The following is a 15,834-nucleotide window of genomic DNA, read 5'->3' on the forward strand; positions in this document are numbered from 1 at the left end:
AAAGCGGTCCCACGGCAGCAACGCATCACATGGGAACATCCCGGCCTGCTCACATGTGATGCATTGCTGCCGTGGGACTGCTTGGCATGACATAAGTGCCACGTGTGAAGGTGTAGCAGGAAAGCCCACCCACCCAAAAAACATAAAAACACATTTGAACATGGTGGTGTATGTAGTGGAAAGCGGTCCCACGGCAGCAACGCATCACATGGGAACATCCCGGCCTGCTCACATGTGATGCATTGCTGCCGTGGGACTGCTTGCCATGACATAAGTGCCACGTGTGAAGGTGTAGCAGGAAAGCCCACCCACCCAAAAAACATAAAAACACATTTGAACATGGTGGTGTATGTAGTGGAAAGCGGTCCCACGGCAGCAACGCATCACATGGGAACATCCCGGCCTGCTCACATGTGATGCATTGCTGCCGTGGGACTGCTTGCCATGACATAAGTGCCACGTGTGAAGGTGTAGCAGGAAAGCCCACCCACCCAAAAAACATAAAAACACATTTGAACATGGTGGTGTATGTAGTGGAAAGTGGTCCCACGGCAGCAACGCATCACATGGGAACATCCCGGCCTGCTCACATGTGATGCATTGCTGCCGTGGGACTGCTTGCCATGACATATGTGCCACGTGTGAAGGTGTAGCAGGAAAGCCCACCCACCCAAAAAACATAAAAACACATTTGAACATGGTGGTGTATGTAGTGGAAAGCGGTCCCACGGCAGCAACGCATCACATGGGAACATCCCGGCCTGCTCACATGTGATGCATTGCTGCCGTGGGACTGCTTGCCATGACATAAGTGCCACGTGTGAAGGTGTAGCAGGAAAGCCCACCCACCCAAAAAACATAAAAACACATTTGAACATGGTGGTGTATGTAGTGGAAAGCGGTCCCACGGCAGCAACGCATCACATGGGAACATCCCGGCCTGCTCACATGTGATGCATTGCTGCCGTGGGACTGCTTGCCATGACATAAGTGCCACGTGTGAAGGTGTAGCAGGAAAGCCCACCCACCCAAAAAACATAAAAACACATTTGAACATGGTGGTGTATGTAGTGGAAAGCGGTCCCACGGCAGCAACGCATCACATGGGAACATCCCGGCCTGCTCACATGTGATGCATTGCTGCCGTGGGACTGCTTGCCATGACATAAGTGCCACGTGTGAAGGTGTAGCAGGAAAGCCCACCCACCCAAAAAACATAAAAACACATTTGAACATGGTGGTGTATGTAGTGGAAAGCGGTCCCACGGCAGCAACGCATCACATGGGAACATCCCGGCCTGCTCACATGTGATGCATTGCTGCCGTGGGACTGCTTGCCATGACATGCACCATTTTAAGGTGCATGCTGCTGGCCTCCAAATAAACAAGAAGGAGAAAAAAGTAAAATAAAGTACACAAACTATTTTTTGACTTTATAATGCAAACCGTTATAAATTTTTTCATATAAAGAGTGTACTACTGCTACGCCTTTTTGGATTTTCGTAATTTTTTGGGCTACGGTATGGACTTTCCCGCTTAGTTCTTGTAGACATTTATGGACTTGTGTCATGTTTTCTTGCATTGTGCTTTCGTCGCTGGACGTGTCAGGTGATGGTGTGTTCTTCTCCCCCTCTGCACTGACATCTGAAATCTCGATGATATCTATAATAAGTACAGATAAAGAAATGTTTACCTTTCCACAAATGATACGTCACTATCCCATAAAGATGATTTGCAGTATACACTTACCATCTACACTGCTGGTGATCGCAATCACTTGGTGGCCCTCTGTGGTCCCTTCCATCGGCTGCGCAGCCTGGATATCATCTATAGTGACAAGGTAAAGTGACATATTACTACCCCTTGTTGTGTGTATAAAACATGTGTTGTTCTGTTGGTGTGCTGGTACAAAACCTTATCTGTTGTACTCTCCTTCTTTATTTTCAGGTTGGAGGCCCTGTCTCTGCCTTCCTCATGTCTTCTCCTGGATTGGATTTCCTCTGAGTAAAAACAAGCAACATGTCAGCAAAACACACAAAATGTAATGGATCAAGACAGTATATTAATAAAGCCACCTAGGGCATTGGACTCACTTCTTTTAATAATTCCACGAATTTTCTTGAGCTTGGCCTGCTCCTTGTGCTTCAGGTCCGACCACCATTTTTGTAGCTGGTATTTGGACCTTCTTTTCCCAAACTTCTCCTTTATCTCCTTGCATACACGCTGCATAATAATTTCTTTTCTATAATTTGTCTTGGGGTATGTTTTTCTCGAACAATCATAGTCCCTTCTATCCAGCATTTTGACCATCAGTTCCACCTCTGCAGATGACATGGCGGATGCGCGCGTCACTTTTTTCTCCTTGTTGTCCTGTCTCTCAGCGATTTCTTTATCTGTTGTTATCAGTGCTGAATTGGAAAACAAAGGTGCTGTACTGGCCTCCCCCATATGCGGTGGCGCCAGACCCTCCGACATGGCTCCTCGATGTCCCGTGTCTGTGTGACGCGAAGCACGTGAGTGGGGCGGAGATTCCTGCGCTCATCCAATCACTGTGTTTCAAGCCACGTTCAGCACGAAAGAATATTCCGTCGTTGCTGTTCGAGTGATCGGAGCTGCGCTGCGAATTTTCCGGACTATTTATCGACATTTCTTTCGGTGAGTATTAAAACAAAATGTGTAGTTTTCTATGACAGGGACTTCAATCTGTGGGCCATGGGTATGCTGGGACTTGTAGTGACCGTGTATCCTATGTCCCACAGAGTTTCAACTCCTGTACTATAGCTACAGTATATCTAGTGGCCCACAGACTGAACACCTGTACATTAAATGGTTTATGGTGTGCTTTGTGTATCAAGAAAATAATATGCCTTTTTATTTTATTTTTTGGAACAGAAATTCAACCATGGCAGAAAAAAATGTCGAATTTATGAAGGACTTCATTGAGGCCTACAGGGATCAGAATTGTCTCTGGAATACCAAATCCAAAGACCATTCGAATCGGCAGAAGAGGCTATCTGCTCTGGAGGAGCTGGTGAGGGTGAGCCAGACATACTACCCCACAGCAAATGTAGAGTGGGTCCGGACTCGGATCGCTAATATGAGGACCGTATTTAAAAAGGAACTAAATAAGGTGGAGTCCTCAAAGCGGTCTGGGGCAGGGGCAGACCAAGTCTATGTGCCCAGGCTGTGGTACTACGACCTGCTGGCCTTCACGGTGGACCAGGAGCTGCCCAGGGATTCGGTCAGCAACACTGCAAGGAACCAGCCTGTCCCCTCCACCTCCACGTGCAACCAAGAGGTTTCTGATGACACCATTTGCGGCACAGTAAGTAGACAGATTTTATTTTACATTTTTTTTTTTAAACCAGATAAATATAACAGCAAGTACAGTATAAAAATTGTGAACATGTAAAATGAAAAGGGGGGGTATCGCCCCCTGCAACTGACCTCTCTGTTGGGCACAACAGAGAGGTCAGTTGCAGGGGGCGATACCCCCCCTTTTCATTTTACATGTTCACAATTTTTATACTGTATCGCCCCCTGCAACTGACCTCTCTGTTGGGCACAACAGAGAGGTCAGTTGCAGGGGGCGATACAGTATAAAAATTGTGAACATGTAAAATGAAAAGGGGGGGTATCGCCCCCTGCAACTGACCTCTCTGTTGTGCCCAACAGAGAGGTCAGTTGCAGGGGGCGATACCCCCCCTTTTCATTTTACATGTTCACAATTTTTATACTGTATCGCCCCCTGCAACTGACCTCTCTGTTGGGCACAACAGAGAGGTCAGTTGCAGGGGGCGATACCCCCCCTTTTGGTTATACATCGTCAATTTGACCTTCTCTGTGGCCCTAATTCTGGTTCTTCTCAGTGGTGTGTGGGCTGCGTTCTTCTGCGTAGATATAAAAATATATGGAAGTCTTAAAAATCGATAGTGATACATCATCTTGTTTTGTTACAGCCATCGCTATTTGCCGAGGAGGAATCTTCGGCATCGCTGGAGGTGGCATCACAGCTGCCTTCACCGGCCCTCTGCTCCACCCCCACACCAACCGCCACGACCAGCGCTGAACCTCTAGCAAGCGCTCAAACTACAGCAGAAGCACCATCAAGAAGAGGGCGCAAAAGGCCGAGGCAGACTCCAGATGCTGCGGACGTGGCAACCACCAAGATCCTGGAGTCTGCCAACAGATTGATGACCATGGAGGAGGATGATGCGGACCGGGTGGGGAGTGTATTGGCTGACAATTTGCGAAAGTTGGACCCGGCTACAAGGGTGGAGGTAGAGCGCATATTTTATGAGACGCTGTACCGGGCCCGTGTGGGGACTCTGTCCCGGCACACACGGCTCACCGATGAGACCCCTCTGCCTAGGGTTGAATTTCAACCCATCAGCCCAGCTCCTATACCCCAACAAGCGGTCTTTCACCCGGTGCAATATCCCCAGTACCAACATTTCCAGCCACCAACTGGGCAAAGGCAGCACCAACCGGCAACGTCGGCTAATACGCTCCCACCAGGTCCACCTGGTGGCCCCTTCCAGAGTTTAGTGGAAAGTCCATCTCCCTCCCAACCACCGATGGATACAGGGGATTATGGGGTGGGACAAGTTTACCACAATATGTAAATATTTTATATAGTTTATTCAAGTGCATTATTTTTTTAATAATATAGTTTAAATATTTTTATGTTTAAGTATTTCTTTATTATTTATTTACTTGTTATTTATGTTATATTTGTTATAAGTTTATAAGTTAATAATTTATATAAAAATTAAAAATTCTCTAATCTAGTTGGTGTCCGTGTGAAAATATCATTTACCATGCAGGGTGACTATAGGGCACAGATATACATATGGGGTACATGCATATTGTTTCAATATTTACCTTCATGTATTGCTCCTGGAGACTGTACAAAAGTACCAGGAGAAATTGGCATAGAAATAGGTGTGGTGGAGCAACTACTTGCTAGTACATAAACACCAGTACTGGGTACAGTCTGCACTCCAGGTGTCGTGGCATTGTGCCCTCCAGGAATGCCTGGCACCTGAGTACTACCACTCACTTGCCGTGATTCGGCCTCCACCTCCCCCTCCTTGCTGCAAGAAGACGCAGAGGACAACTTGTGCGGAACTGTGAGTATACAAATTTTATTGGCAAAATATTGATTAGTACACACCAAAAAACAATATATTTACAATGACAAAAACGTACATTTTTAAGCAATCATGTCATTCTGCCACTCCACAGCCCCAACACCATTGAAATAATTCAAGTACTCGTCTCTTGACAACTTTGCTTGCGTTGATGCATTTCTGGTGTTTAAATTATTTGCCAAAGCTGTCAGACCAATAGGCTCGTCAACAACTTGGCTGTCGTCCACTGTAGCCCCCAGTTGTTGTGTGTGCACCGCTTTTCTGCGCATGTAGTTGTGCAGCACACAACAGGCCAGCACCACTTTGTCAATCTTATCTAGGCGCAGATTGATGGCACTGTGAAAAATTCTGAATTTATTACTCAGAATCCCAAACGCATTTTCAACCACTCGCCTGGCACGTGACAGGCGATAGTTAAAAATGCGCCGTTCCCTGTTCAGTGCCCTTTGTGGGTAGGGTTTAAGGACATTAGGGTGCAATGCAAAGGCCTCATCCGCCACAAAAACAAAGTTCAAACCGTGCTCATTTTCAGTCCGCTCTGGCAGATTCAGTTCATTTTTTTTCAGTTGGTCGTGGAAAAAGGTATTCTCCAGGGCTCCTCCATCTGAAACTCTACCATTTTTCCCAATGTCCACAAATACAAACTCGTATCGAGCATTAGCGATGGCCATTAGAACAATGCTGAAGAACCCCTTATAGTTATAATAAAAAGAGCCACTCTTTGCAGGGGGCATGATTCTGACGTGTTTGCCATCGATAGCTCCACCACAATTAGGGAAATTCCAAAGATCACGGAAATCACGTGCAATATTTTGCCACTCCTCCTTGGTCGATGGAAACTGCAATATAAAAGTATATGCGTATTAATAATCTGTTGGGTTGATTTTAGACCCATCAGCCCTCCCCCATTGCAGCCTCAAAGCTATTACCCGCCTTATCAAAATGACCCCCCACCCACTGGTGTAAAAGTTTAAATTAACAGGCATTGTAAAGATATACATATAGGGTACAGGTATGTGCACAGCTATACATATGGGGGACATGTATGTAATTTCCATATTTACCTTCATGTATTTGTCCTGTAGAACTTGGACGATGGCATCACAGGTGTCTGGTATTATCAACCCCAGCGCTTAAGATGATATTGCGGTGGTGAATCTCAGGTCGGCAAGGGTCCTGCCTGTTGCCAGGTAACGCAGCGTTGCCACCAGTCTCTGCTCTGCAGAAATAGGCCTCCTGAAATAGGTGTCCTCTCTCTCTATTAAAGGGGTAACCAGTGTCAGCAGCTCCATGAAGGTAGCGTCATCCATACGGAGATAATTCCTGAAATCATCAGGATTGTTCTCCCGTATCTCCTGTAGCAATGGCATGTAGGAGAAGGTGTCTCTCCTCAGAAGCCAGTCTCTGGTCCAGCAGCTCCGATTCTTGGTCCTTTTTCTTTTTTTAATAGCCTGCAATCTAATGGCCATAGCAGCCAAAATGCACGCACGAGCCTTCCTTCTCCTCAAGCTCATAATTAAAAAGGCCCAAATGCACCGATAGACGAACGTACGTACGTATATCCTGCACAGCTAGCAATGGATCTGAATAGTCACGGCTCTATTCACTGTACTACACGAACGATTCTTTGTTCCGTGATCACGCCTCGTTTTGGTATGCTCTTTTAATCCAGCCCATTATGATAATGTTGTGTACATTTTTATCGTGCGAATAGCCAGAACGGGAGAGTGTGTACGGTGGTACAATCTTTTTCTTGCGATTGTTTGGACGGGAGTACATCGGACGTCGCAAGTAAAATTGTACATATGTGTACGCGCAGATCGGTCGTATGTTTCGGACGGCCGAACGTGTATTCGGTCGATCGAACGGTCGCAAGAAAAATGAAATTGTAAATATGTGTACCCAGCTTTAGTCAATTTACCCCATAGTGCGTGATTGTTGGTAGATTTGAATGTTTCGTCATTCCAATACATTAGAATCAGGGAAATCATTCAAAATGACATCTAGTCTGTACCTAGTTTAAGACATGGCCGAGCCGGGCTCCTATCAGAGATAGGAGTTATACATAATATTTTATTTGCCACGTTAATTGTGTCCCTAAATATGTTATATCAACCAGGGGTAAGTAATGGCCAACTCCTCAGCATTAGGAAATGTTTTACACTGTAACTGCCCTTGCAGGCTAAAGCCCCAGGGCTGCCTGTAATGCACGGCAGGGGCAGGAAACATTGTCAGCATACACCGATCTTCACATGTACTTACCAGCTGCTGCTCAGCCTTTGCCCCTGTACGTCATCTATTTTTACTCAACCCAGTTGAATTTTATATTATCTATTACACTAGAGATTGAGAACCTACTAGAAGCATTCTGGGTTTTGCATTGTGTGTACACACAAGAAAATATAGTCAAAAATGTGAGAAACATTCTGGCAAATCTATTTTGTGTAACCTTTTATTAATTCCCCAGAATAACACATGGAAGCACTTTGGATGAACAGGGTAGGATTTAATGTTATTCTTTTGCACATTGTTACTCTGTGTCGCGCCTGGAGGGAGACCTGTCATTGACAGTAGGAGTCCCATGATTGCAACCGGCATAGGAGAGCAAAGCGATTTCTTTTGAAAGACATTTCTAAGGATTCATTTGGGGCTAAGGCATCTCCAGAATGGAGTTTTATAAGCGTTCCAAAATAAGAAGCTGAATCTCTCCTGAAAATAAAGCTATTTAGAATTCACCGAGACTCCCTAATACAGAACAGTTATTCTCAAACCAGCCAGTACATAGCAAAACTGCCGAAATTGGTCTGAGTACCAGATAGATCTTATCTATCTAGCACTATCCAATGGAATGTTTGTGGCGGTTATTGCTCTGTCATCTTTCAGATGCCTTATACTGTCTTCCTGTCTCTTCTGCACCCCACCATGGTGGTGTAATTTTGGTGATGTAATCAGCTCCCCGAAACCTAACATGGAATAATCACACTGGGTGTTTGAAAGCCTCTGACATCACCAAGGTGACACTGTTGTGAGGAAGAGGAAAGTCAGATGTGAGGAAGGCCCTTAAATCCCAGTACACCAGTGACATGGAGGCTGGATAGGTTGGGGAAGCAAAGCCTCACCTGTCTTACTCCAGTTTACTCAAGCTTTAACTATAAAAATAATTAGAGTCAGAAATATACATAGTTATAACCTCTAAATATGATCTTTGCATTATTGTAATCATTTTTATAATCAAAACTATCACCAAATCATATATGTGAGCAGGGCATTTATAGAGCCTAGGCGGGCCCAGGTACTTTTCAGGGGTGTGGTCTAATCATGGGAGGTGTGGCCATGCAGCCTTAGAATAAAGTACAGAAAAATTAGTACTTTCAGCCCCTCCCTGGCAACACTGCAGCCCAGCACACCCATGTGCTGGGTTGAGAAGAGCTGCAGCAGTATGATATACATGGACATTAACACCCACCCACGTATGCACCGAGACATATACAGACACACAGTGCCAGATAAAGGTATAAATGGGCCTGGAGCTGAAAATTATCAAGGGCCTTATTATGCGCAATAATAGGGGTTGCGGCCAGCACCTAATAATGTTGGGGGCATGACCAGTGTTCTGGTTGGGTGGTCTGCTCATGGGTGTGTCTCTATTTGTGTAAATACTTTCAACTAATTATATATGCCAGGAAAAAGAAGGGGGCTGGCATAGGAAAAATGCAGGGAGATATATTGGCGGGTGCCTTCCGAAGGTGCACCTGCAGGATGCCTTATACAAATCATGCAACACAATAGTAACCCCCTTATACTGTACTTGCCTCTTACACATTATGCCACATAGAATGAGCCAAAATTCACACTATGGCACACGGATTGAGTCAAAATTCACGTTATGCCACACAGATTAAGGCAAAATTCACATTTTGCCACATGGATTGAGCCGAAATACACACTATACCAAACAGATTGAGCAATAATGCACAATATGCTTAATAAACAGGGGCATTGTGCGCCAAAGGCGTGCATTAAAAATTACACCATAATGCCCATTACATGTTAAGCCACACACCATAATGTCCATTATGTTTTGTAAAGCGCAGCGGAATCTGCTGAGCTATATAAGAAACTGTAAATAAATAAATTACGTATTATGCCAAACACCATAATGCCTATTAACCCCTTCCTGACAGAGCTAGTTTTTGCGTTCCTGACAGAGCCATTTTTTTCAAATCTGACATGTCTCACTTAAGTGGGGATAACTTTTTTTTGCTTTTACTTATCCCAGTGATTTTGAGATTGTTTTCTCGTGACACATTGTACTTCAAGTTAGTGGTAAATTTTCGTCGATACAGTCTGTGTTTTTTTGTGAAAAATACCAAAATGTCGGAAAAAAATGGAAAATTTTGCGATTTGCAAAATGTTAAATTTTCTGCTTGTGAGACAAATAATCTTACCACTCAAAATAGTGAATAACTAACATAGACCATATGTCTACTTTATGTTGACATCATTATTTCAACTTCCTTTTAATTTTTTGGGACACTAGGAGGCTTACAATATGAATAGCAAATTCTCAAATTTTCAAGAAAATTTCAAACACTGATTTTTTTAGGGACCAGTTCAGTTCTGATGTGACTTTGAGGGACTTGTATGTGAGACACCCCCATAAATGATGCCATTTCAAAAACTGCACCCCTCACAGTATTCAAAACAGCATTTTGGAAGTTTGTTAACCCTTTAGGTGTTTCACAGGAATTAAAACAAAGTGTAGGTGAAATTTCAAAATTTCTTTTTTTTTGCAGAGTTTCAATTTTAATACATTTTTCTAACGAATACAGTAGATTTTACTAGAGAAATGTGACTAAAAATTGATTCCCCCAATTCTTTTGTTTTCATAAATATCCTATATGTGGCCCTAGTGTGCACGGTGACCAAACCACAGGCTTCATAATAGAAGGAGCACCTACTTGATTTTGGAGCCTCCTTTTTATGAGATTATTTTTTAGGCACCATGTAGGTTTCTAGGCACCATAAGATGCTAAAAGTTAGGAACCCCCCCACAAGTGACCCCATTTTGCAAACTACACCCCTCAGGGAATTCATCTAGGGGTATAGTGTACATTTCAAACCCCCAGGGGTTTCACCAATTTTGATACAACTGGGCTGTGAAAATGAAAAAAATTAATTTTTCATTTTCACAGCTCAGTTGTATCAAAATTGGTTAAACCCCTGGGGGTTTGAAATGTACACTATACCTCCTGATGAATTCCCTGAAGGGTGTAGTTTGCAAAATGGGGTCACTTGTGGGGGGGTTCCACTGTATAGGTGCTTCAGGGGTCATTCAACCAGAATCTGTGCTGCAAAATCCAAAAATCACTCCTTCCCTTCTGAGTCCTGCCATGCACCCAACTGGTATTTTTTGGTCACATGTGAGGCATTGCCGTACTCGGGAGAAATTGGGGCACAGATTTTGGGGTGCTTTTTCTCCTTCATTCCTTGTGAAAATGAAAAATTTTGAGCCAGATCTGCATTTTTGTGTAAAAAATGTAATTTTTCATTTGCACAGCCCAGTTGTATCAAAATTGGTGAAACCCCTGGGGGTTTGAAATGTACACTATACCCCTAGATAAATTCCCTGAGGGGTGTAGTTTGCAAAATGGGGTGACTTGTGGGGGGGTTCCACTGTATTGGTGCTTCGGGGGTCTTGCTAATGCGACATAGCACCCACCATTCATTCCACCAGAATCTGTGCTGCAAAATCCAAATATCGCTCCTTCCCTGCTGAGTCCTGCCATGCACCCAAATGGTATTTTTTGGTCACATGTGAGGCATTGCCGTACTCGGGAGAAATTGGGGCACAGATTTTGGGGTGCTTTGTCTCCTTCATTCCTTGTGAAAATGAAAAATTTTGAGCCAGATCTGCATTTTTGTGTAAAAAAATTAAATTTTTTACACAAAAATGCAGTTCTGGCTCAAAATTTTTAATTTTCACAAGGAATGAAGGAGACAAAGCACCCCAAAATCTGTGCCCCAATTTCTCCCGGTTACGGCAATGCCTCACATGTGACCAAAAAATACCAGTTGGGTGCATGGCAGGACTCAGAAGGGAAGGAGTGATTTTTGGTGGTGGAATGAATGGCGGGTGCTATGTCGCATTAGCAAGACCCCCGAAGCACCAATACAGTGGAACCCCCCCACAAGTGACCCCATTTTGGTCACCAGCTTTGGGAGGGGGGCTGGCGCTGCGGCTGGCGGGGGGGTGGGAGGGGTGCTGGCGCTGCGGCAGCCGGGTGGGTGGGAGGGAGGGGGGCTGCCGGGTGGGAGGGGGGGGGGGGCTGGCGATCGTTGGTGATCGGTGCGGTATACGCACACACACACACACACACACACACACACACACACACACATATATATATATATATATATATATATATATGTGTGTATATATATATATATATATATATATACATATATATACACACACATATATATATATATGTGTGTGTATATATATATATATATATATATACACATTTGCACATTATTTTTTATTTTATTTTATTTTTAACTTTTCCAGCAGCAGCATGATGCTGCTGCTGCTGCTGCTGCTGCTGCGGGGGGGAGGGGGGAGGAGGGGAGCGCAGCGTGCGCTCCGGACGTAGCGGTGGAGCCGGGGGAGCTGCTGCTGCTGCCGGGTGAGTGCCCGGCGGGTGGGAGGGGGGTGCTGCCGCTCGGTGGTGATCGGTGCTGCACCGATCACCACCGTTTTCTGTGTTACCGAGCGGCTTAGCCGCCGGTAACACAGGAAACGCTGTGATTGACTGTTCAGATTTGAACAGCCAATCACAGCGATCGCCGACCGGGGGGGGCACCCCTGCCCCCCCTGGGCGACGAGGGGGGATGTCTGCTGTCAGGGACAGCAGACATCTCCTAACTGTCACCGCGTCTATAGACGCAGTGACAGTTAGAAGCCATGACGTACATGTACGTCAAATGTCGGGAAGTACTTCCCGACCATGACGTACATGTACGTCAAATGTCGGGAAGGGGTTAAAAATGATGCTACATAATTGCTGCTTACCTATATGCTCATTGCCAGGGGTTCCATGGTCATTGCCAAGGGCTCCATGCTCATTGCCATGTGGGATTGCATGCTCATTGCCAAGGGGGAATACATGCTTGTGGTAACTGAGGGACAGCCGTCACAGGGCAGAAATGACAGTCATTGACAGCCGGGCAGAGAGCAGGGGGCTGTCCGTCTGTATTCAGAGCAATGCAGGTCCTGGCTATTTAAAATAATACCCCTTTCATACCAGAAAATGCAAGGATTTAGCCAGGCTGGCCCCTTTTACACCAGCCTAGTCCCTGCATTTTCTGGTGTGAGGAGGAGAGAAAACTACCCCCCCCCCCCCCCCCCACGGCGATTTGGTTCCAGTGAAATCTGACCACAAACAACATGAACAGCCATGAAATTATATTTCAGAAATGAAAAAAATCGGTTTACCTGCAATATCTCTAGGACCAATGAACCCATATGGACCAGCCTGGTATCCAAAGGCCCAGCGATTTGGGTTAGACTGAGATCAACCTCGAGCTTCTGTGATGCCGTTGGAACGGGGTGGGGTTCGGAATTAGCGGGTCCTATGTTATCCTATGGGGAAAACGTTCCAGCTTTGCCTGGCGATATCTCCGGTTCCTGGGGGGCTAGCGACGTGGGACCGGGCTCGTTGGAAAGCCTATTTGGAGAGTGGGCCTGGAGCTATAGCTCCATCAGGCCCATTGTTAATCCGGCTCTGCAGACATACACACACATCAATTCCCACTAAGAAGAGGGCAGCAGCTCCTCGTTCTAGTGTGGAGGGACAGGGCTTCTATGAGAGTGGCAGGCTGGGCCTCCACTGGCAGCAGGAAGAACTGAGGAGGAAAGAGGTGACCACCAAAATGCCTGCATGTTCCATAATACCATATGCAGATACATGACAGCCAGAAAGATTCTTCTGACAAGCCTCCAAACCCTCCAACACCACACTGTACTGCACTGGACTCTCTGTAATAGGGATGGCCATTTTTTACCTTCAAGGTACTGGCATAGCTCCGCCCCCGACAACACAGAAGCCCCACCTCCACATTTTGATTGGCCTGTGGGCCAGTCTGTCAAAGAGAATGGATAAGCATCGATAGCTAAAACTATCGATGGTTTTCACCATATCGTTTTTAACTATCAATGTCTGCTTAATCACTCAGCGGCTGCACCGATCTACACGAATTTGGGGTGTGCGCCAACATCATCCATTCACCTGGAGCAGGCAGGGGAACTCCTGCGTTAGCTGGGGCCCGCCCACCATTTTTATGGGCACGCCTATGAAATGCTGGGGGACCACCCATGAGCACCCCCTGCCTGTCACTCAGGCAGCGAGCGCCTCTGCAAAGAAAAACTTAGCCGAAGGCACTAGCAGCTGGGGTCTGTACATGTGCATTGATGGCAATTTCAGATGACATGATGCACTGCATACAAAACAGAAAGTTCTATTAGCTTATAAGAGTAAAGATATCAAATGATTCTCACCAGAAGGTCAAAGAGCAGCCTGGTCCGGACTGACTGAACCTGGGGCTTCGCAGTTCTGCGGTCTGTGTAAAGTCACTGCTCTTTTTCTGAATAAACATGAAGTGACCTAATAATTCAGAACATGAATTAATAAACAGACAAGTAAGACTTTACATGTAGGGCAGTGAACACGGTTTCAGTGTCTTTGAAAGTTGTTGGATAATTGATCAGATTCTGCACTTTCATTAATAGTGTATGTTGTTTATTAGGATACAAAGTTTAAGCCAAACCACCGAAAATCAGTTCTGCAGAGGATAAGATTTACCAGTTACTCATTACACAAATATAACCTTGCAATGGGTCATTATTTAGTAGTCTTTTTGAACAGACCGGTCATGTTTATATGTAATCTAATTTAATGATTCTGATGCATAGGCGTTTCTGTAATGGGTGCTATGTGTGCGGTGCACACGGTTCTCCTTAGTCCAGGGGTGCTTACACCATTTTTTTTTACTTACTTTTCCTGAGTCCCGTGTTGGGAGCTGCAGCTGCGCCAAAAATCACAGCCAAAATGGCTGCTGCTCATGCACAACAGTAAAATTAGTTTCCGGGAGCATGGTGGGCGCCATGTTTCTAGAGACCTGTGCAACCTACTAAAGCTTGGAAAAGATGGGGGCCACCCTGTGTCTGGAGGAGCCCTCCTCTGTTAAAAAGACCCTTGCTCTGATGCTATTAGCAAATAAAGGCTTATAAACACAGGGCGATGTGTATGAGCCTTTGGGGTGATTCCGGTTTGTAAAAGCAAACTCCTTCTTTAATGGACAAAACCATGTGCACTGGAGGTGGGGCAGATGTAACATGTGCCGAGAGAACTCCAATCCTTGAGAGCTACAGATGTAGCAGGCCTTATCCTTGCTGGCGATCCGCCAGCAGCATCCTGCTGGCGGATCGCCAGCAACACGGCGCCTCTATCTGACTGAGACGCGCGTGCGTCCCCCACGCACGCGCGTCTCAGTATCCGGGCGGCGGGGCGGCGAGGCGGATGCAATACTGTCCGCCTCCCACTCGACAGGGCTGGGGGGGACCTCTGGCCACTGTGGGGGGGTGCGGTCGCCCGGTGTGGGCACCGGGCGACCGAGGGCAGCCCCGTCGGAAGGTGACGCGCGCGCACCTCGTGCGCGCGCGTCCCCTTCCGACATACAGATGGTGGCGGGGCAGGGGATGGCGATGGCGACGCCATCGCCATCCCCTGCAAAGATGAATCCCGCTACATCTGTACCAACAGTTAACGTTCTCCAGATCTCCTCATAGAATCATAAATTAATACATTTGCTCCACATTTGGATCTTGTCAGTGAGAATGACGACACCTATGCACCTGCTAGATGGTCTGTAAAATCTGAACTGTTGGCAGTTCTCAAGGACTGGAGTTGGCTAACCCTGAAGTAGAGCCTTCATTTAGGAGGAAGAAGTAGTATCCAAACACAAAACAGAACATCCATAGCTTCCTATCTGGTCACCCATTACAGCAGCAGACAATTGGAACACTACTGCAGCCATCTTTGCTATTTGTTATTGTAAACTTTTTGAATAGTGAAAATACCCAAACATACACCCCTAAATCTATCATCACTAATACACCCCTAGGACAGCATGCAAGGCATGGTTCTGCATGCTGTCCTAGGGGTGTATTAGTGATGATAGATTTAGGGGTGTATGTTTGGGTATTTTCACTATTCAAAAAGTTTACAATAACAAATAGCAAAGATGGCTGCAGTAGTGTTCCAATTGTCTGCTGCTGTAATGGGTGACCAGATAGGAAGCTATGGATGTTCTGTTTTGTGTTTGGATACTACTTCTTCCTCCTAAATGAAGGCTCTACTTCAGGGTGGTTCAATTCTGTACTGCTCCATTCTCTCTTCATTGTCAGCCTTACTGATCATCAGTAATAAATAGCTATCAGCAAGCGTTGAGAAGAGATAAACTGGAGATAAAGAGGAGATAAAGCACCAGCCAATGAACTGTGTTTAAAAATGACAGTTGGGAGTTGGTTGGTTGGGGCTTTATATCCTTTCTCTTTATCTCCAGTTTATCTCATCTCCAGGCTTAATACAGATGTAGCCTTTTTCATCCTTGCAGGGGC

At 45.7% G+C, this 15,834-nt stretch overlaps 1 protein-coding gene across 3 annotated transcripts in view; it reads right to left on the reverse strand.

The window, feature by feature from the left end:
- The window catches only part of MALRD1 (MAM and LDL receptor class A domain containing 1), a 442,313-nt gene that overhangs the window by 237,703 nt on the left and 188,776 nt on the right, over positions 1-15,834 (reverse strand). For all 3 annotated transcript variants that reach the window (XM_083189314.1, XM_083189313.1, XM_083189315.1), the window contains one exon: positions 13,714-13,819. In XM_083189314.1, coding sequence (XP_083045440.1) covers positions 13,714-13,819 — 106 coding nt within the window. The remainder of the gene's footprint in view (positions 1-13,713; positions 13,820-15,834) is intronic.

This window comes from Crinia signifera, chromosome 5, assembly GCF_055691185.1.
Source record: "Crinia signifera chromosome 5, ASM5569118v1, whole genome shotgun sequence".
Classification (NCBI taxonomy): domain Eukaryota; kingdom Metazoa; phylum Chordata; class Amphibia; order Anura; family Myobatrachidae; genus Crinia; species Crinia signifera.